General features: G+C 44.5%; 1 protein-coding gene across 5 annotated transcripts in view; it reads right to left on the bottom strand.

Moving 5' to 3' along the window:
- Positions 1-1,342: 1,342 nt before the first annotated feature.
- The window catches only part of LOC106940666 (nck-associated protein 5-like), a 138,620-nt gene continuing 118,743 nt past the window's right edge, over positions 1,343-21,219 (bottom strand). For 2 of the 5 annotated variants that reach the window (XM_015023469.1, XM_015023491.1), the window contains 9 exons: positions 20,123-20,311; positions 16,317-19,813; positions 15,925-16,030; positions 14,541-14,628; positions 11,470-11,742; positions 10,866-10,954; positions 10,627-10,720; positions 10,435-10,547; positions 1,343-3,928 (listed from right to left, as the gene is read on the bottom strand). In XM_015023469.1, coding sequence (XP_014878955.1) covers positions 3,656-3,928; positions 10,435-10,547; positions 10,627-10,720; positions 10,866-10,954; positions 11,470-11,742; positions 14,541-14,628; positions 15,925-16,030; positions 16,317-19,813; positions 20,123-20,311 — 4,722 coding nt within the window. In that variant the 3' untranslated portion in view covers positions 1,343-3,655. Of the gene's footprint in view, positions 3,929-10,434; positions 10,548-10,626; positions 10,721-10,865; positions 10,955-11,469; positions 11,837-14,540; positions 14,629-15,924; positions 16,031-16,316; positions 19,814-20,122; positions 20,312-21,219 lie in introns of those variants that run through there. The other 3 variants (XM_015023476.1, XM_015023484.1, XM_015023498.1) reach the window with 2 other exon arrangements.

The following is a 21,219-nucleotide window of genomic DNA, read 5'->3' as shown; positions in this document are numbered from 1 at the left end:
AAAGAGAAATCACACATCGGTGCGCATGCAAAGTGCAAAATGTCTCCTTTATTTTCAGGAAGTGCAGCAGAGAGATGTTCTGTTGTGACACAAATGTTTAACCTTCTGTTTCTCAAACGGGGAATTGATTTACAGTCAGAGTCCTCCAACTTTCCAAGTTGGAATTTTCAACTTCCTGAGGCAATCCCGTCACTTTCCTAGACTTAAAACTCAGAAACTCCCTCTTCAAGTTGGACTAGGTTGCATCGTTGTTTACCAGGCAATTGGTGGCATCCATGGCAACAGCAAAGCTAGCATGTTTAGCATAAAAAGTTGTGGTCCGATAGACAAAAGAAGAAAAACTTCTGATCATGCAGACTTCACTGATTTGAGGCCTCTGACTGAAGACTGTTCCTGACCATCGTGACACGCTAACAGCTTGGTATCCAGAGACGATATTCTACAGCAACACGTCCAGATGACATCATCAACTGCTAGCTAGGTAGCTAGCTAGCTCTGCTAATCCACCTCCTTTGCTTTTGCTGCTTCTCTTTAAATCTCTGGAGATGCTTTGAACTTCCTCCTCTCTTCAGTTCCGGTATTACGGTGCTAATCAGTAAGTTAAAAACAACAAAAAAACCTTGTTGCCATGGTTACACATAACAGCTGTGTGAAAGTAGAAAACTAAGAGCAGAAATTCTTCCAGAGAGAACCTCCATGTCACTTCGCTGCTGTTACACCTGAACGTCCAACACTCTTCTTCCTAATTATCCAAACTTAAAGATTAAGCCAAAAAAATATTAGGAACAAAAAAAAAAAAAAACAAGAAACAAATCAGAGCAAACATGAGTAAAGTTTGGATAGTGATCAAAAAGTGTTGTGAGCAAACACAATTACCCAGAACAGCAAGTGATCCCGCAAAGGTTGATAACTTTTTTTAATCTATCTAATTAACCTCTTCCATGAAAGCCGCCTGTCATCTAAACTGCATTTCCACCTCGTTATTTCAGCGCTTTCTCTTCCCTCATCCCCTAAAATAATAGAAACATCATCGACTCAGCACAAATTAACCTCCATTTTCAGCATAATGAGCCCCCCTCGCTCCCCCCCTCGCTCCTCGCCGTCCGCTCGGTGATCAATAGCAGCACTGAGCCGGACCCAGCCAGGCGTGAGTAAGCTAGCTGCGTCCGGCCCTGTGCCTGTAATTACCCATCAGGGGACAGGGCGGCGTTGATCCGTCGCCAACAGACTGCGACGCTGTGATTATTACCCCCTCTACCCCCCACCAGGGTGGGGAGGGGGGGCAACAACGATGAAAACCAAAACCTACAATTTTCACATCAATAAACAGCCAGCGGCTCCATTTGAAATAGGAAATAATTTCTCATATTTATTTAGGAAATAGTTACATAAAATATAGCCTTAAAGTCTAGAGTAACAGACAAAAATTGCACACAGCAATAATAATAATAATAATATTAATAATAACAATAATTACCAAAGTAACACTGCTGGTAACCAGTTCTCTTTACAAAGAAACATGTAAGGAAAGAGGTGAAGCATGACGGTCACACTACAAAACCTGGGTATAAATACTGGACAGCTAGAAAAATACACAACCCTCCCCTTCACACTCTCTTCTTACAATAATTACAGTTCCATAAAAAAAAAAAAAAAAAAAAAAAAAATCCAAACTATGTTGATTATTAGCACCAGCTTGTCAGATTCCAGACAACAATTTGGCATAATTACACCTAAAGTGTTTTTTGCATTTATTGATTCAAAATAAAGACTTTTATTCTTTAAAAGATCAGAAAACGATCCGCGCCGTTTTCAGACAGGACGACTGGAAAAGTTAGTCGAATGATTGGCAAAAATGTACAGCTTTTCTTTACAAAATGCTTTAGTCACATATCAATCAGCAATGCCCCTTCTGATATTAACTTATAGTGATTTTATGTACAACATAATATACAGACACGAGGAGAAACTGAGGACAGTAGAAAGGTTTGCAGTGATGCTACATGGGAGAGAGACCGGTTCTGAAACCTGAACTCATCGAGACGATCAAAAGTTTCTCATATGGGAGGAAAGACGCTTTAATTTACAATCTTTGTGAGTCCAGAAAGTTCCCTGAGTTACCGACAGCAAAAGAAATCAAACAGTCGGAGGACTGATGTACCAAAAACTAAACTCACATCAGGAAGTATTCAAACCCACGTCAGCGTAGATATCTCTTGTCTTCAACATTTAGGAGGACAAATGGTCCTCCGGATGTGTGGTGGATGAAAGATTAACCCAACCAAGACCCAATCAAAATCTAACAAAGACCCAATCAGGACCTAGCCAAAACCCAATGAAGATCTAACAAAGACCCAAACAAGATCCAACTAAGACCTAATCACGATCTCACCAAGACCCAACCATGATGTTACCAAGATGTAACCAAGATCTGAGACCCTGCCTTTAGTCTATACCCAAACCTGGTTTATTAAAAGAGATTGCATCTCCTTAAAACTGCAATCAGTAGAACATATGTTGGACATCCAGTACACTGGCTAATGAGAACCTTGTCCTTATGACCAATTGTTGGAACTCAACAGAAGCAGTTATAGAGAGATCTTCCTCAACCCAGAAGTATAAACCATAAATCTGGGTGTAAATAATGTTTATGTCAGTCAGGACAATTTGGTAACATGTTTCTCTACTAATCAGGGTTCTGGATTGGGTTGAGTCTATGTTGACGGATCTTCTAAGTGCTTTGGTTGTATGGAAAATCTAATGGGTCACTTTGTGGGTGAGGCTGCTAAAGTCTTTTGGAAAAATAATAGAGATTTAGTCAAGAGGTTCAAACCCACAGCAAGGTCTGGATCTACCAGTGAAGAATGGTGCCATTAGCGCCTCACCAAGGTTTCACTGATACGTTTCTTCACTGCAGAAACTGTTTTGTGATTCTCCAAGACTGGAAATCTCAAAGGCTTCAGTCTCTGACTAACAAAACATCAGTTTCTAAGATTCCTAAATATCCCCAAACCACAACAAAAGGGATTGACCTACAGCAGCATCCTGACCCCTACTTTCTAACCTCTGTTTTGGTGTCTTGTGAAAATCAAAGAGTAACAGTGCTGAAAAACTTTATCTTCTGACCCACAAAACAACCAATTATCAGTTGAGAGAAAATAATAATACATTATAAGTTTCTTATCATGAAAATATCCTTAACTGCCAAAATATTTTGCCTGGCTCAACACTTTAGATTGCACTGCTTTGCTATTTAATGACAGTTAATTTGTTTTTGACAACCGTCTTTAAATTTAGGTTAGTTGGACTAACTTTTCCTGGTCTGGTTGGACCTGATGAGAGGTGGGCGGTCCTCTCAAACCAGGAGACATCCTCACCACACATGATGGTATTGAATCACATAAAGATCAAGAGATTTCTGAGGATGTTGAGATCATCCGTACCACTGGGTTCTAGAAACCACCGCGTTGACTGAGTCAAGAGAAGAGACAATAGTTCTCATTGTCTTGTAGCCACCAGGCATGGAAACCTAAAAACAGGTCTAATGGGCTGTCTGTACCCTTCAACATCCAAGTCATTGATCCACTGACACTAGAGTTAAAGGGTGAAGTGAAAGGTCAATACAGGGCCACACATCCAGCGGTAAAGCAGCTCCTCAGACGCCGTTGGAACCCTGGCTGGTGCAGGAAGAGAAGCTGTCATACAGCGAGTCGCTGAGGGAGTGGTCCGGCCCCGGCCTGATGGCAAAGCCAGACGGCGGTAGACGCTCACTGCCGTTGCAGCTGTTGTTGCCTGCGTCGCCGTCGGCTCTGAGGTTGGGGTCTGGGGCGACGCCGCCGTGATTCAGCTTGTTCAGGGACTCCAGGGAGATGTGGAGAGAGGCCGGACGGCTCGGCTCGACGGGCAGCTTCTCCACCGACAGCTCCTTCTGCAGGGGAACAAAGAGCAGACATGAACCCAACACGCTGCGCACATCCTGGAATAACGTACACCAAGCGCCGACTTCACTCCTCCTCTTGACCAGCAAAGCAATCAGAGAGATTGTAATTGAGCTCCAGCAGCTGATGAACATCTTGGGTGTCGGCCTCCCAGCTCTCCCAGTTACCATAACCACGTTGGCTTTTATTGTTAAATGTCGCCCATCCAACAGATTAGACAGAAACTGGCGCTCCACTTCAATTAGCAGCAGCAGTCTTATCTGGAGGCCATTAGTGATTAGATGAGCGAGTGTCTGTGGGTTTTACGGTCAGGGCGATCCGTCCCTTCTTAATGTGGACCGCTACTTTCTCCACTACGAGTGCTTATAGGCACCTTGGTAGCGATTAGACTCAGCAGCTACAGAGGAAGAGCCTCTGTATGTCGACGGAGGTGCAACAAAACAACACATAAACCCTGAAAACAGCTGTCCTAATGCGTCTCAAATGGCTCTTTAACAAGCTAGCCCTCAGCCTCACCTCTCCAGAGACGAGCTAAACAACATCCACAGAGGAGCGGCTCGTTTCCTCCAGCCGGGGAGATAACAGCAGCCGTCCAAGCAGCTACTCCAGCAGAGAGGGCGAGCTGCAGGCGACAAGACGAGCCGCCAGGGAAGGCGCTGCCTTAGACCACTTAGCATTTAGCTGCAGGGTGGAGAGACGTCAAGGCACCAAGACGGCTGCTTCAGTAATAAGGCTCACCGAGCCGGGAGAGCGATTCTAAGTTTCTAGTGTTTTTAATGGACGCTGGAGGTGTTTCTTCAGTCTGAATTCAAAACAAAAGGATTTAATGTACACCTTACAACTTCCTGTCTCTTCAAAAAACAACCTCTTAAGAGACAATTTCAAACCTTTTCCTCCTTACACGAGATATCTAAGCTGTACAGAACACACCGATCAGCAAGGCCAGAAACCAGGAGAAGACTGGTTTCTGGACAATGTCGTCACGGTCTGACTGGTTCTGGAGAACCTGGGAGAGGTCGAGTTGCCAAATGAGTTAGATGGACTCCAGAAAGTGAGTCAGCAGGTCAAACAGGCTGCTGAAGCTTTTCTCTGTGGGTTTTGACATTGTTCCCAAATACAGTGGAACCCTGGCTGTCACTTGAAAATATCTAAAAACATTTCTAGCAGTTCAGACACCAAATATGCCTTAATTCTAACAGTGGAAAACATCTTAGCGCTGCCACAGAAGCTAACATCTACAGTCTTCATTATCTTCTCTACTGAGGGCCAATCAGAGAAATGGGACATAAATGGCTTTCTGTGATTGGTTGCCTTGTAAATACTACCCAATAGTGTCAAATGGCAGAGTCACAGTATTTCAGCTTCCCAAGATTAATTTCTTTAGGAATATTTTACAAAATCCACAACTGCTGACATGTGAATAAAGTGGGGTTTGTTGGATTTCTTATTAGAAAAGCATAAAAAAATATCTTTTATGATTTAATTTATTTACCTTTTTTGGCATTTTAACGGTTTTGTTTAACTGAATCAAGAAAAGAACTTTAAATCATTTTCTGTGGTTCTTGCTCTGACACATCTTTGTTGGTTTTTGCTAAGATTCTCAGTAAAAAGGCAGATTTATTTATTATAATAATCAGAGCTTGGATCCCTTTTTTTGTTGGTGTTGTTTTATTCATATTCCTCGGTTTTTTGTTTGTGGGACTGAAGAAGCTAGTTGCTGCCGGGCGTTGGAAACTTTCCAGAAAGTGAAATATCATCATCAAACAAGGCACGGTGCCGTTTTTAAATGTTACATTAGATATTTATTTTATTCTAACTTATACCAAAAAGCAGCAGGAGCAAAACTTTAAGCATTAAAATGGAATAAATTTGGAGCTCCAAAAGAGTTTTGCAGGTAATTTAGAAAACTCCTTCTACCAACAACAAAGAAGAGAAATTTTCTCTGCGCCTAACGTTAAGCATTTTACAAAAAAGAGGAAACTTAAACGTTATTAAGTCATATTGATTGTTTGGAAAAAGAAGAGGAGGGTTTAAGCTGAAGGTTTTTGTAGGTGTGGAGTTTAAATTACAGGCAGTTCAGCTCCCACACATCACACCTCGCAGGACTTCTGCTTTTCCACATTTCAGCCAAGGGGAGAGAAAGGAGCCGGTGATGTGATGGGATCGATTCTTTCTAAAATAACTCTTTAAGCTCTCTGGGTGAACAGCGAGAGGAAGAGAAGTGTTTGTGCGATCTCTAATTGGATTTGATTCCACAGGAAGGTAATTTAGCAGCTGATTGAAGCCTCTAAATGCGGAGCTGTGAAGCAGCCGCAGCTGCAGGTAACAACCCGGCTGGAGCCAGGTGAACTGACACACACACACACACACACACACACACACGCACACACACACACCACCAATCGGTTCTGCATCACATGTCAGTAATGGGATCTCTTAACTTGAATTCAGTGACACAAGCTCAGTGAGAGGCTTTTATTGTAACCTGAGGAACACATTTCCTCCGTTTAGAGCGCCGGTGTTTTCTGCTTCAGAGGTCCGATCCTCTGGTTCTGTCGGGTCTGGATGCTCGTCATTCGCCCCACATATCAGCAGAACCGTCGCTTTCTTTAAGCGAAGCTCTTAAATACACTCCTGTCTTCTCCAATCAGTTACTCTGGCAACCATTTGCAACATCTCCAAAGCCAAATTTAAACAACTTTCAAGCTTCCCCCCCCTCCCCACCTCACAGTAAATTCATAGTTCCTGTGCGTTACCATGGTAATAAAGAGAACTGCAACCACATAGTGAAAAATACATCATTTCTTAATAATGCCTGTTAGCTTTAAATACCAAAAAAGCAGAAATACAAAACCTTTCATAACAGTTTTTTTCTTGTATTAAGTTATATATTCCATACAAACAGGATATATACAACTTAAGTCTCTGCAGTCTGTCAGTTTGTAGTTTATTCTGCCAGCAGATTTAAAATATAGATTAAAATGCAGTTTTCAGTTAGACAAAAACATTGCCTATTATGTCTAAAGAGCAACCTTTTAAACTAAGTGGTTTCTTATAATAAAACCTGCAGTTACCAAAGTGTTTGACGCACGCAGACCATAATTCACAGACTTTTAAAAACTGACAACATCACAGTGCTGCCAATAACACTTATAACGATCACCAGGGAAAGAGTTGGCTTTTATTTTCAGGTCAGAATTTACTGAGAATTTTTAAAGGAAATTTCACACTTTTACTAAACCTGTTAAGTGTTCACACTTGGCCAACGAGGAACAAAGAATGAGGAAAAACTGAAAAGAAGCCACAGCATTCATGACAGGATTGGTTTTCAGTTTATGGTGTGTTAAAATAAATGGTGAGGCACCAGCAGCTAGCCGCTAACAGAAAGAAGCTAGTGGCTAAGCGATAGCGGCTAGCAACTAACCGCTAGCATAATATTTAATAAAAAAGTGTTTTCATGTGTTTAGTTGGGAGGGCAGAGGAAATGGATTGTTCCATGTCAGATTTCAGGCTTTGCTTCCAGGTTTTCCTCTGGCGCTTTAAAGGTCTCACTCATCTTCTTGATTTATGCTAGCAGCTAGCCGCTATCAGACGGCCACTATCATCAGTGTAAATCAAGAAGACAAGTGTGAGACCATAAAAGCGCCAGAGGAAAAAAACTCGAAGCAATTCCTGAAATCTGACGTGGAACAATCCATTTCCTCTGTCCTCCGAACTTAAATACATGACAACACTTTTTTTTAAATTAAAAATAATACCTTCTATGACAGAGTGTGGACAAATATGACTTCATGTTTAAGCTTTCTGAATAAAGTGGAAGACTAAAAAACAGGCATCCCTGTTGATTACAGGCCAGCGTGATTGAGCGGGACGTTATGGGCTTCCTGACAGCGACAGATGGCGTCTGAATATTTCTGCTGCTGGAATTTATTTGCGCACAAATATAATTTCATTTACCCCGTATCCTGGCTCCGGACTCCGTCCCGCCTGCTTGTCGACTGAAATGTTGCTTTTCCTTTTGCCGCGCAATCATTTCTGGAGCTAACAAGCTACCGCGCTCCGAGGGAGACGCCGTGCATACCGAGACGATGCAAGCTAGCTCAAGAATCTCCACGACATCAGGAACACTGGGCTTTTCTCCTCACGTTCCATCTGTCCCCGTCAGGCCCATAACGTATGGATATCGGCAGAAGAGTTGGAGACTTTAGCAAGAAAAATGAAGGGGAAAGCCAAATCTGTTTAGAGCAGAAGTCAGGTAAGAAGGAAAACTAAGGAAGCAAAATAGAGAGAGGCAAAAGTGAAAGTGAGACAAGGGAAGACATGTGGGAGAAAGAGAGACTGCAAGGCCATGCGGAGAAGGAGGCGGGGGCCGCCGTTAGCAGGGCTGTCAGGTGTTGTCAGGATGATGAATGGGAGGCCAGCGTGGGCTGTGAGGGCCCTGATGGGAGCTGCTGAGCTTTACATCACTCTCCTGAGTGTTTGTGAAAGGTTATTAAAGGCGCTTAAATCACAGTCGCTCCGACACAGCCGCCCAACTTCCCCCGGACCCGATCCACGCCGCCATCTCTGGAGTCAGCAGCCCAGCGATGGGAGGTGGCCGCCGCAGGTAGGGAGGCGGCCGGCCGGGGTGAGGACGGGGCGACAGTGGGATGTATCGTCTTTTCCCAAAGAATAATGTAGGGTAAATGAGTTCAGCAGTAGTCATCCATCATCAGGCTTCATTCACAGTCTGGGAATTAGGCTAATGCCAGAAATATCAGCAGCTCTACACCGCTTCTAACAAAACTGTTATCGCAACGAGGGATTCCTTTACTCACTCGGAGAAAACTTTGAAGGCACCAGCCGAGCATAATGAGAGCAACCTGGCAGCTCACCACAGCTAATTAAAGCTCAGACTGGTGAGAGGATGGGGCGGACGCCGCAGCTCTTAGTAGTTCTGTTGCTAACAGAGCGGTCAGATAAATAAGTTAGCTCATACGTTAGCTAACAGAGCTAAGCTCAGATAAATCCATACTTCCACAAAGTAGCAGCACAGAACTGGATGCTCTTTAACTCCACAACTCACAGCTGAGAGCAGCTCTGTTATTTACCCTACTGCTAGCTTCTTTCAACTTCCTGTCAGCTGCTTTTAACTTCCTATTAGCTGCTCTCAATTTTCTGTTAGCTTCTCTCAACTTCCTGTTAGCTTCTCTCAGCTTCCTGTTAGCTGTTCTCAATTTTCTGTTAGCTTCTCTCAACTTCCTGTTAGCTGTTCTCAACTTCCTGTTAGCTGTTCTCAGCTTCCTGTTAGCTGAGAAAAGGAAACGGAAAACTAAAAGCAGCTAACTCCACTGCCAGTCTACTGTTATGTAGCTGTTGTTACACACTTACTAATTACTACAATTTTACTGTATATTTATAGCAGAGTTATTACACTAGTATTGCAAGTCATTTCCTATACCTTGTTATTGAACTTATATTACATTTTTTATACTACTCCAGCATTATTGCTCCATAATTACTCTTTTATTACTTTTAAAGAATAAATCAAGTTTTTCTCCAAATTATTTAACTACTGTAACATTTTAATAAACTGTTCTTGCTTTGAATCCCCATCATTCTCCTCTGTGCTACTAGCTATCGCTGCCATAGGCTAAGGCTGCTGGAAGACATGATGGATACTCATTACTTTTTCCTGCTGCTCTCCATTCCTTCCTGAACTTCATGTTCTCTTCTCATAGATAATACACTTTCATAAAGCAAGCTAAAAATGTACAGAATATTTTCAGAAAAGATAAATATCTTTCAAAGTGAGAGAAAAAAAATTCTCATAAACAGTGAGGATGGCAACGTCTTTCTCTCTGAACTGAAATTAATCATAGTTAAATGAAAAACATCAGGCAACCAGAAGGAAACATATTGACTTCACAAAGTTAGCTGAACCTGATTGCATGAAGAGTTTTAAGAATTTAATTTTTCTAAATATCCAGCTATTTGTCGTCAGTTAGACCTCAGACTCCCAGGAGTGAGCTGCTGAATTTTAATGTTTCCTAACAGATCGTACATCTGTTGAATATTTCTCAAATGAACACATAATGAGCTCGTGTTTTATTTAGTTTAATCCCTGGATCAGATTCCACTTGAAAAGGCATCTGGAGGCCATAAATCCAGCTGCGTTCCCTCGGCTTCTCAAACACAAACTGCTTTTCTATCGGGGTTGTGTTGAGTCTGAGCTTTTTTCTGGCAGCGTATGGATTTTTGTGTCAGGTTTGGTGTCGGTGTGGGGGAGCCGAGCGTTGGAGGCCATTTCATGCTCCCTGCTCCTCGTTTGTCATTCAGCTGCGTTAAATACTGGTAGGCAAATACCCGCCGACACCCGCAGCCCAGGCGATCGAAAGCAATTAGGACAGCTGTTTTTTTTGTTTTTTTTTCATGAGAATCGGCCAACAATTCCTAGAGCGCAGAACCTTGGAGTGTAAACAAAGTGAGGGGTGTGGGGGCGTGGTCCTGTACTCACGCTGATCCGGTCCTGGCCTGACCCGTCCAGGGAGTCCAGCTGGGACAGCATCTCGTGCTGGTAGTAGTCCATGATGGACAGGGATGTCTTTAGAGTGTCTTCGCTCTGCTCCACTGTGAGGATGGACAGGACCGGGTTAACCTCTAGATGGCAACACAGAGCCAAGGGGGTTACGGTGGGGGGGAATATTACCGGAGACGGGCCTCCTGGTTACCGTGGTGCCGGTTCTGTCCGGCTCCGTCTCCATGTCGCTCCCTGAGAATGTCCTCACCATCTGGACTCCGTCCTGGATATGACGACAAACATCAAAAAGAGATTCCCACATCACCATGCTGCCATCACGGCGGATGCCACATAGACCAGTGTTTTTAAAGCAGGTTTTTTTTTCCTCCCAGCATGCTTTGTTCCAGATGCAGCAGAAACAGACTCACCGTTGAGTCATGCTCTGCTGTCCTCTTCCTGTCCTGGTCGCTGCTGCTGCGCTGGGCGAACAGACTCAGCCTCTTGGTCCGGATGGCGTCTGGAAGCAAACAGTTCATAAGAAACACACCAGCAAATAAAAACTGGTCTAAAGACTTCATAAGAAGACCATGGAGGAAATTTAAGAGCCAAACCTACAAAGAAATGTACAAACTTTGTACAGTCAACTGGCCAGAAAACTACACTTACCACAACAGTCGCAAAAAAGCTAGCTAGCTAGCAACAGTGTGTTAGCAGTGAGTCACAGAAAGCAATGAAGATGTGTGAGGTGACTCAAACTTTTGCCTGACAGAAAGTAAACTACACGCAATATATAAGATTAAATAGCCCTGGTAAAATTTAAGACCTGGGATTAATGGATTTAAGGCCAAAATACTTTTTAAAGATGAATTTAAGACATTTTAAGTCTTCAATTTTAAATGCATGGAAAGAATACTCTCAGCTAGCAGGATTAACAAGTCTAGTCTGGGTTCTGGGTCTATTCAGGGTTCTGTAATGTGGTTCTTGTCCAGAACAACCATCACGTCTCTCCTGGCTGAAGGCTCGGTGACTGACCTGAGGTCGAGGGTTTGGGCAGACGGCTCTGGGTGTCCTGGCCCATTCTGCCACCAGGGTCAGACATGGAGTGGGCCATGCTGCCGGTGGAGGGGTGTGGCTGCACTTTGGGGAGGGAAGGCACTTTGACATGGGGCTGCGAGGGGTCGGAGGTCACCCGGTCCGGGCTGGACTCGGACCTGGGGACATGGCGGCCGGCGGCCCTGGAGACTGAATCGGGGAGGGGGAAGGTGCCAATGCCGCTGTCCAGGGTGCGCATCTGACAGCCGGAGCCTAGAGGGACAGGGAGAGGAGTGTGACACAACAACAAGACGGGGGGCGGCTCGGAGCTACATGCAGCGGAAAGGAGGGGGGGAGAACAGGGAGTCTGTGGCGGGCGAGTCGGAGAGAGAGGCAGAGAACAGTACAGCATGAGGACAGGTTAGCCGGTTAGCCAGACGGGCTAATATCAGAGGGATGCTAGAGGGATGACCGGATGCTAATGCTAACCTTCATCCAGTCAGTGATGAAGCGTCCAGCTCTGTTCATACTACAATGAGAAGGAGTCTTTAACTTACAGTAACTGGTCCTCAAAATACTCCCACCAATACCAAGGTCAAGGGTCACAGCTGCCCATGCTATAGCTAATACTAGCTAATCTCTGAACAGATTATATTTTAACAGTTTAAACACCAGACATAGCTTAAACTAAGAAACAGTCTTAGTGCTACCGCTAAAGCTAACGTCCAATGTTTTAGGGGGCTCAGCCAATCACTGCTAAGGAAAATAATTCCCACTTTCTGGATTGGCTGCTTTGCCAGCGCCAACCAATAACATGCCAGCTAGCATTGAGGCTATGTCTTCCAGCTTCTTATGATGTATTATTATCTTTGGGATACTTTAGATATTTTAAAGTCACGTTCTACAGAAACACTGAGCTGCCACCAGGGGCGCCCTCTGCACTATGATTGACTCTTCTACAAGTCATTGGTTCGGTGGAGTTTTATAGTGATTGGCTGAAAAACTTCAGACAAACCGACTCCCTGTTAGCGTGGACGCTAAACATCTTACAAACAGTTCTCTTTGTAAGATGTAGGGGTCAGTAGAGAGTCTCTATCCGTCAAGCAGGGGTACTTTTTGAATCAATGGCCCCCTGGAGCCTTCAACCAATTAAAATGCAGGATGTTATCTGCGTTATTCTGTCTTTCTGGTCATTCTGTTCCTCCAGCGTGACATGATGCGGAGTTTAGCAGGAATGCTGCTCTGAATGCGCGGCGTTCAGCCAGCTAATGCAGCCATGAGCTGCAGAGTGAAACAGGGAGCCATAGATTACCCAGCTGGGTAATTGAATGCCAAGCCTGGCAGTTCAAAATGCCCTCTATATCCCAGCTATAACAAGGTCCACAGTAATTTCAGCCAGCGGCCAGAAACAACTGGACCTAATCTAGTTTTCATGAGCTCCCTATCACTTCAGCAGGCCGGCTGCAGGCTGCGGGTATCTGCACGCCGCGGCCCATCCTCGTGTCACGCTTTAAAGCCCAAGTTCTGCGCTCACTTAGCCTCGCTGCTCCACACCTGGCAGGGTTTTGAAAGAGTCGGGCTTGTTTTATTGTCCCTTTATGAGAGAAAACCACCTGGAGCAAAAAGTTCTTCTACACGATTACCGAGCGACTCTGAGGAAGCAAGTTCCGACCCCGGCACGGATTCACGAGGCGGCCGGAGCGTACACCGTTTTCATGACTGATGTGTTTACCTGCCGTCGGGTAGAAGTGGCGCCGCGTGCAGCTGAGCAGCCACTTCTAATTCAGACTGACTGGGAAAGGCTGAGCAGGCAGAAAGCGAAGATGCCAACCCGTTAGAGGACGGCAGCATGGCGGACAGGAGAACTGCCACAAACTGATTCTGCTACCAAAACAAACCATAACAAGAAGATGGAGCAAAACCAGAAAACTGCTGTTTTGTTACATAATAAACTAGAAACTTTGGGTTTAGACGTTAAATAAACTCTATTCCAATATGAATGAGCCACAGGAAGTAAAAACACCAGAGGAGACATTAGCAGCATTAGCTGCTCCATCTGAGACACAACTGCAGCAACAAAGTCAGCTACATCTTCTTTTTGTAACAATAACATTATCTTTCATAGGAAAATATGTATTTATATATTTTTATGATTAAATAATCTATCCATTATTTATGAATCTATTTAAGCATTTCTTTACTTATGTTTTTGTTTCTTCAATCATTTTATATTATACATTCATTCCTTTGTTAAATTATTACTTGTATGTATATATAAGATTTTTTTAGTTGTGTTTTCAATCACTTAATAATTATGTTTGCTTATTTAATCACATATGTTTTTTTTATCAGGGCAGTTATTCATCTATATTTATGCATCCTTTTGATTATATCTTTTGTCGTGATTTTAATCATTTGTTTTAAATGGTACCTATGTATTATTTTATGTGCATATGTATGTATTTTTCCCCTCTTTAAACATTTTCATCCAAGGATCCATTTTGTCATATTGCTAGTCGTTATTGCAGTTTTTCTGCTTAGTTTTTCTAAATAATAATAATTATGAGAATTGAATTAATTTCCTGAGATGTTTAGATGTTATGTCAGCGTCTCATTACTTAAATAAAACGAGACCAAACATTAAATGTAAGAAGGTAAAATGAGCAAAATGGTATTGGAACAAACCTGGAAAACAGAAGATTTATTAAGAAATTTGTCTTTAAGGATTAATGTTACCTAAATTGGTGTAAATAAATCCTGCAAAACCTCAATGTTCTGTCACAGAAACCTCATCCTGGCTTCTGGGTCAGGCACAAAGCTTCTGACTTTCAGAGAGAAAAATCTCAGTGTGAAGAGAGCAAGCGGTCAGAAAGGATCAGAGGCGCCCAGCAGAGGAGTGAAACAGAAATGGAAAATAACATTTTATTATCAAAAGCTCCATTTTAGGACAAAATGATGGAAACGGAAAGAACGAGAAGAAAATCAGTAAAAAAACAAACATTTTGAGAAAGGAAATGAAGACGTAGTTGCTCATCGATAACTCGAGGGCGATTTTTCCATGATAATCTTACCCATCATGTGATCCTGACAGCTGGAGTCTGCAAGGTGTCCGTCCTCCTTCTCAGCCTTCAGGCTGATCTTCTGACTTATTATCAGGGTCTGAAAAAACGAACAAATGCTCCATGTTGGTCACAGAAACCCTCAGAACAACGTAAAGTTTTGAAAAGCCTCATTGAGAGCCGTTCGTTTCTGACTCTTCACATTGTTTCTTTGCCAGAGAAGCAATTTTTGTTTTTTTTTTTCTTTCTGGCTCTAATTGGGCTGCTGCGGCGCTTGTGGGTCATGAAATGTGGCTCTTTTGTTGCATTCTGTGGGGAGCAGATAGGACGGTTTTAAATGGCCCTTTTGTGGAGCGGAGAGGCGGCGGTAAATGGCTCCCTCTGCCTTATCGAGACTCGGCATCATCTGGATTAAATTTCCCACATTATGCCGCGGACCCGTCGGCCCCTCTCATCGGCTCACTCAGCTCCTTTTGTTACCGCTGCTGACTCACTCTGCTTCAACCTTTTCACCGTCGTTCCCTGGACCCAGAAATGCGTCGAAACAGGCTCTGAAACTTCTCTACAATCTTCAACAGGTTTGTATTCAGTCCCCTTTATTCGGGCACCCCTAAATAAGCAGCTACCCGCCATCAGACGTCTCCCTGTTGGTCAGTTACATAACTATTGGACAGTTTTGCTACAAGGCATGTGGAAAAAATTAATCTGGTCACGTTCCACCAAAATGAAACTTTTTACCTTCCAACTGCACGATGACCCCAACGGCTTAAATCATTAACATATTAGAATGGCCTAGTAAAAGTCCATCCCTAATCATCCCACTTAGAGTCTTAACTAAAACTTTGAATCAATATGAAGTTTTATACTTTTACCTTGTTGTCTTACTATTAGTTTTGCTGTTTTGTTTGTATTTCCTTCTGATTTATGTAAAGCACTTTGAACTGCCTTGTTGCTGAAAATGTGCTATGCTGAAACAATTACCTTTTACTATATGGCACTTTGTATTGGTAGTTTGATAAAATTCCAATAAAGGTTGTTAGATCTTGTTGCTTTAACGTGACAAAAACGTGAAATGGTTCAATGGGTGGAAAGGCTTTAGGTTCCGTACGATTAGAGAAGCCTAACACGAGTCTGAAACTTTTCTGCTCCCCGTTGAGGTACCTCAATCAGCCGAGGACGGTGATAACAGCAGATAGGAAAATAAGCGGGCAATGTTTTTGTAGAGTAGCCGGAGTCAGAACACAAACTGAATCAATAGCGAGCCTTGAGGGGACGCGAGGCTGCAGAGGCGGATGGACGTTCTGTTCGAATGTGAAACAGAAACCAGAAACCTGAGGGAATCTGGAGTCCAGAACATTCGGCTGCAGCAGAAGTTGGAGGAAGTTCATCGACTCACCGCCGTATTGGGACAGATCTGCAGGTCCGCCTTGGTTTCGCCGTGCTTCCTGGGTGTGGACGTGGCGGGCGGTGAGGCGGTCACGCTGCTGACCTTCACCACCGTTCTGAGAGGGAAGGGCACGTGGTTTATATATCAGCTTCGTCAAGCCGGAGAGCTGATAAACTGAAATAGCCTGCTCTTTCACGAAGGCAAACACACACTCAAACACAGACATCTCATATAATGTTTAACAGCCTGCATGAGGCCTTCCACCCTGTCAGCTGGGGTACAAAGAGGAAAACAAACTGAGAGGAGATGTGGAGTGTTTATTAGCTTAAACACACTCTGAGTTGACTGGAAGCTGCTGGTTTTACTGTAGGACAGTACAAGAATCATACTTCTCTACCCACCTGCCAAGGAGGTCTTTGACAAACTGGTCTTTGCCGATGAACGCCGTGGTGCTCTGAATCTGACTGGCGATCTGACCCATCTGATTGTTGCAGTGGTCCATGATGGAGCTCAGCTTGTTGTTCATCTCAGACAGATTCTGGATTTCCTGGCCCTCCTTCTTCTTGTCCTTCTTCTTGTCAGGCTTGACCTGTTTCCCTCCGAGGACAGACCCGATCTTTAGGTCCTTCTTCTCTTCCTTCCCTTTGGGGGAGTCGGATTTCTTGCCGCTCAGAGCCGGAAGCTTGCTCTTTCGGAGGCCAAACCAGTTAGCGAGAGACGGGCCGGTTTTTTGTTTGGCCTCGCTGGCTGCTACCTTCTCTTGTTCTTGGGATTTTTGCAAGTTTTCCTCTATGCCCATCATGACTTTCTCTTCAATTGTACAAACTGTCGGGCTGATTTTCTTGTCCTCTGTGTCGGTTGGTTTGGTTGGCGAGTCCAGCTGTGTTTTGCCCGGTTCGTTGACACTGGTTACCAGGCTTTCCTTCTCTGTGGCAGGGTTTTCTGTGCTATAGAAGGATGGCTGAGGTTGAAACTGTTGGTGAGAGGCCACTTTTGGTTTCCGGATGTTGTTGAAACTCGTCCTTTCACCTGTCGGCTGACTGCGCACCTCTTTATGTGTAGGGGAGGAGATGGCTTCGCCCTTAGAGCCTGACTTTGAGGGTTTGTCGGGGAGGCCGTTGGTACTGGTTGAAGCTGTCATGCCTCCATAGTGGCTTAGCCTCATCCTGGGTGAATGGAGCGGACTCTCAGCCAAGCCAACAGCCGGTACCTCTAAAGAACTCTGCCTTGACAGAGAGTTTCCCCTCTCACCTGAGTTGGTAATGATTTGAGTCCGAACTTTCCCGGGTCCTTCCAGCACACTGATGTTGGGTTTCTCCATGTAGTTGGTGCTGAAACTCTGACTACGAGCTTTGGCGCCGTTCATTCCCAGAGCGGGTTTTAGATGGGTTTTTGTTGTCACAGATATGGATCGACCAAAGAGCTGACTGGTCCTTTTCCCCTTCTCATACACATCAGTTTCTTCAGGCAACACAGCGGGATGTACGTCCCCTTCTGGGACGCAACACTGGACTTCACCTTTTGCCTCTGTGGAAGACATCTTGGGTGGCAAATCGATACTAAACGCTGCTTCCAAGCCGTCACACTGGGTTGAGGCATTTGAAGTCACCGTCTCCTTGGAGACTGAGTTGATATGGTCTTTCTCTTGCTTACCAGGAACAGTTGGACTGCTTTTAATTGTAGGAGGTGATTTCAAAAAGGCTTTAAAGCCCATTGGGATGCGAGTCTTTGCAACTTTTTCTGCTTGGCTGGGCGACATAACAGCAGAGGCAGGAGGGCTAACAATAGCTTTAGCACTCTGCTGCTCTGGCTGACATTGAGGGGAATCCTGAAGGGATATGGGTAAACTTATAGAGGTCTTCTGAACTGTCTGGTGGACATTTTCATGAGTGGGTCCTTTCTTAATTGCGAATGTGTTTTGTAGTGAGGAGCCTCTGAGGGCGCTGTAGGGAGGAGGGACATTCTTTGAGCTTCTAAGTGCATTGTCAGGTTCTCGGGCAGACCCTGAGTTTGCAGAAGGGAGGTAGTCTTTTGTTCGTTTGGAAGTGCCTTTAGTAGGAGTCTGAGTCACAACAGGGGACTTCTGAAGGTGCTGACTGGTTTTTTCGACCAGTTTCTGAGGTGCAAGTGCAGTCCCATAGCCTGCATCCAAATCCAAACAGTCTTTATCCTTGATGGGTAAAGTAGTTTGCATATTTGGTGCCAATGAGGTGTAGTAACTCGGGGGAGGGCCCCTCCCAGTGGTTAGTGTGGATGGTGGAGCCACCCCTGTTTTATGTGCCTGAGGGGAACCTTCATAGTTTGGTCTGATCAGTAGGGAGGTGGTGCGGCCTGGGGGAGGGGGAGGAGAAGGAGACCTGAGTTTATTTTTGCTAGGTTCACAGTGTTTGTCTCTGGTTGGTTGTTCACTAGTGTCACCAAACTCCAAGAGCCTCCTTGGGAGGTGTGGGGAAGTGGATGAGGGACCCTTACTCCATTTGGAGTTCACAGCCTTTGGGCTCTGAGAGCTAGTTTGTGTTTTTATGAATCTGGACATTTTAACGGTAGGAGAGGAAGGGGATTTCTCCTGAGTGGAGGATCCTGAGTTTCCACTATTGCTTGGCTCAGCTGTTGAACCTTTAGACATCCTCAGTGGGGATGCTGACGGTTTGTTACGACCAGGAATCTTTGAACCACTAGTCTTGGGACAGGCAGCATCATTCAACGGAGGGATGGACTGACCCTTATTTGCTCGGACGCCTGATGGTTTGATTAGCTTTCTTTGTGGAGTCGACTGCAAATGCAGTCTCTCTGTACTTTCCTCCTTGCTATTGGCTGATTTACTAGTCCTACTCTCACAATCTGAAGGTTTCTCTGGAGATTCCAGAACATTATAATTTCTTGCATTTGCAGATGTTTGCCTTGTTGGTCTCTCTGGTGGTACTAATTCTGCATAGTTAGCAACAATTTTACTCCCTTGAATTTGATCTGCATCTGCTGGAAGCCTTTGGGGACAAAGCTCAATAGGTTCCCCTTCTGCATCAAAGATAGCCAATATGCTTTCTTCAGACTGGGTACACTTGGAGGCTTTTGGTTCCTTCATTAGACTTAAAGGTTTGGGCCTCCCATCGGCAGACTGGGTGCGTCCCTGGTCTCTGCCCAAGTATTTTTGTTTAAGGAGCTTTGCAGCATCCCTAGACAGTCTTTTGAACTCCCTCTCTGCTTGTTCTGTCGGTTGGTCACAGGACATTCGGACCTCACTACACTTTTCCTCGCGGCCGTCCACATCGCGTAGGCGCTTGGTGCTTTCTGGGTCGGGCGGGTTGAAGTGGAGCTTGGTTGGTTTACTAAAAGCCGACTTGTGCTCCCCATCTGTGAGAAAACTGATGAAACTTACAAGCTTCTCTGGACGCTCTTTGGAGTCACAGCCAGAACAAGGGTTCGCGACCGTCGGTCCTGAAGGGACGTCGCCTTCCTGCGTCCCGTCCCAGCTGCACAAGCTGTCCGAGATGCTGTGAGAGAGTCTCTTGCAGTGAAACCAGCAGTCCTTGGTGGGGATGTCATCTCTGCGGCTCGACTGTGCCAGTTCATCATCTGCATCATCCGAATCATAGAAGAACTGCTTGCCACGAGCGGTGAAAGTCCTGCCACAGTAGCTGGGCTTGGAAACCCCTTTGCTGCTGCTCTTGATCCCCAGGGAGTAGATGCCCTCGTTGGAGTTCATGCAGTCTTTATAACCTGATCTGGAGACCTTCGAAGAACAGGAGGAGCTCCGGTGTTTCCTCCTCTGGAGCTTCCTGAGTCCCTCCAGGATGTGGCTCTCCTTATATCTGGTGGGCCGCTGCTCCTCTGAGGGGGCGCAGATGTTACTAGGAGCCGACGAACCCAAACTCAGCCTCTTCTCCCATGTCAGAGAAGACTTAAAAGCACAAAGAGACAAAGTTAACACTTGTAATAGGTCATGTTTTAACAGTTTTGTCAAACTACTTTAACATTTATAGTAAGGGTTAGATTATTCACAGTATAAAACCATGTTTTAAGATCTCTGGACTACCATAGACTTTAAATGTATTATCTATTTTAACAGTTTTCTAAGGAGTATTTTCTTTAGTCATGGTCATCAAACTCTTCCAGGAGGATATGGGATTAATTAGGGTCTCAAATGAGCAGGGAACTTTGACGAGCTGCCACTCGTGATTTGTTTTGTGGAACCGATGTTTGGGTTTACCTTTTTCCCACAGGAGCGTCCATCATTCCAGGTGTACGAGCCGCTGGAGAACTCGCTGCATGCGCTTGACAGGGAGATCTCACTGCTGCTGCAGCTGCTGCGCGGGTAGACGGGCGGAGGCATGCTCAGGCTCAGCTGGCTCAAACACTTGGCCACAGGGAGACCCGGCTTTCCACTCAGCTGGACCTCCTGGAAGAAACATAAAAGACAAGCTTTTTAAGTACCGGTGAAACGTTATGGGTCTGTACTAAGAGGAAAACTTTCATCGTGGTCAATAATATTGTGTTAATCTGACGTTTTGTCTTGGCTAAAACTGGTGGTGGCAGTTTCCAGACCCTGATGACCCACACTAGCTAATCTTTCTATCATTTCAGGTGAACGTTTTGCTCAGATGGATAAAGCTTGAGCTCCATTGGAAAGTGACCCCAAGTTCACAGAACTGGTTTTGGAACAGCCTGACCTCAATTACAACAACAATGTTGGGATTGCTGCCATGAAACCAACCAACTTCAACGAAGCTCTAACAAACCTGGGAAGAAAAGGGTTCAACTATGGCTACACCTTTACAGGCTCAGGATCTTTGTAGAAATTTGAAGTTGCTAAGACTGAAGGCTGAAAACTGGTCATCACCATGACTGGTGACGACGAAGGAAGTAAAACTCCTAATTATAACACTGACTCTGTGTAAATGAATGTCAAACATTAGTATCCAGTTCTAGTTTTCCTTTTCAACATCCAATGAATCAGAGAGTTGCTACGGTTTTGAGCTCTGGTTGCTGCTGCATACCTAATTACCGTCTTGATGGTATTTCAGCGAGGATCGACTGTCGCTGACCGACCAAATCCTTCCAGAGAAATATCTTGCAGTCGTTGCGGAGATATCTAATTTTTATGCACTGCTGCCACATCCCCACACATGTTTATCAAATTAGAACCTCAGAGACGGAGCGATTAAAAATAAAAAGCCCCACTTGGGTCTGAAGGATATGTGGACATTTAGAGGATTCATAATTCACTTTCCTGGTTTCAGTTTATCAGGTGGCGTTCTCAGGGGTAAAAAAAAAAAAAAAAGGAGAAAACTCATCTTCAAGCCTTAA

Source organism: Poecilia latipinna, unplaced genomic scaffold, assembly GCF_001443285.1.
Source record: "Poecilia latipinna isolate Pla-1442-1.1 unplaced genomic scaffold, P_latipinna-1.0 Scaffold88, whole genome shotgun sequence".
Lineage (NCBI taxonomy): Eukaryota > Metazoa > Chordata > Actinopteri > Cyprinodontiformes > Poeciliidae > Poecilia > Poecilia latipinna.
This window is presented reverse-complemented; position numbering and strand designations above follow the sequence as displayed.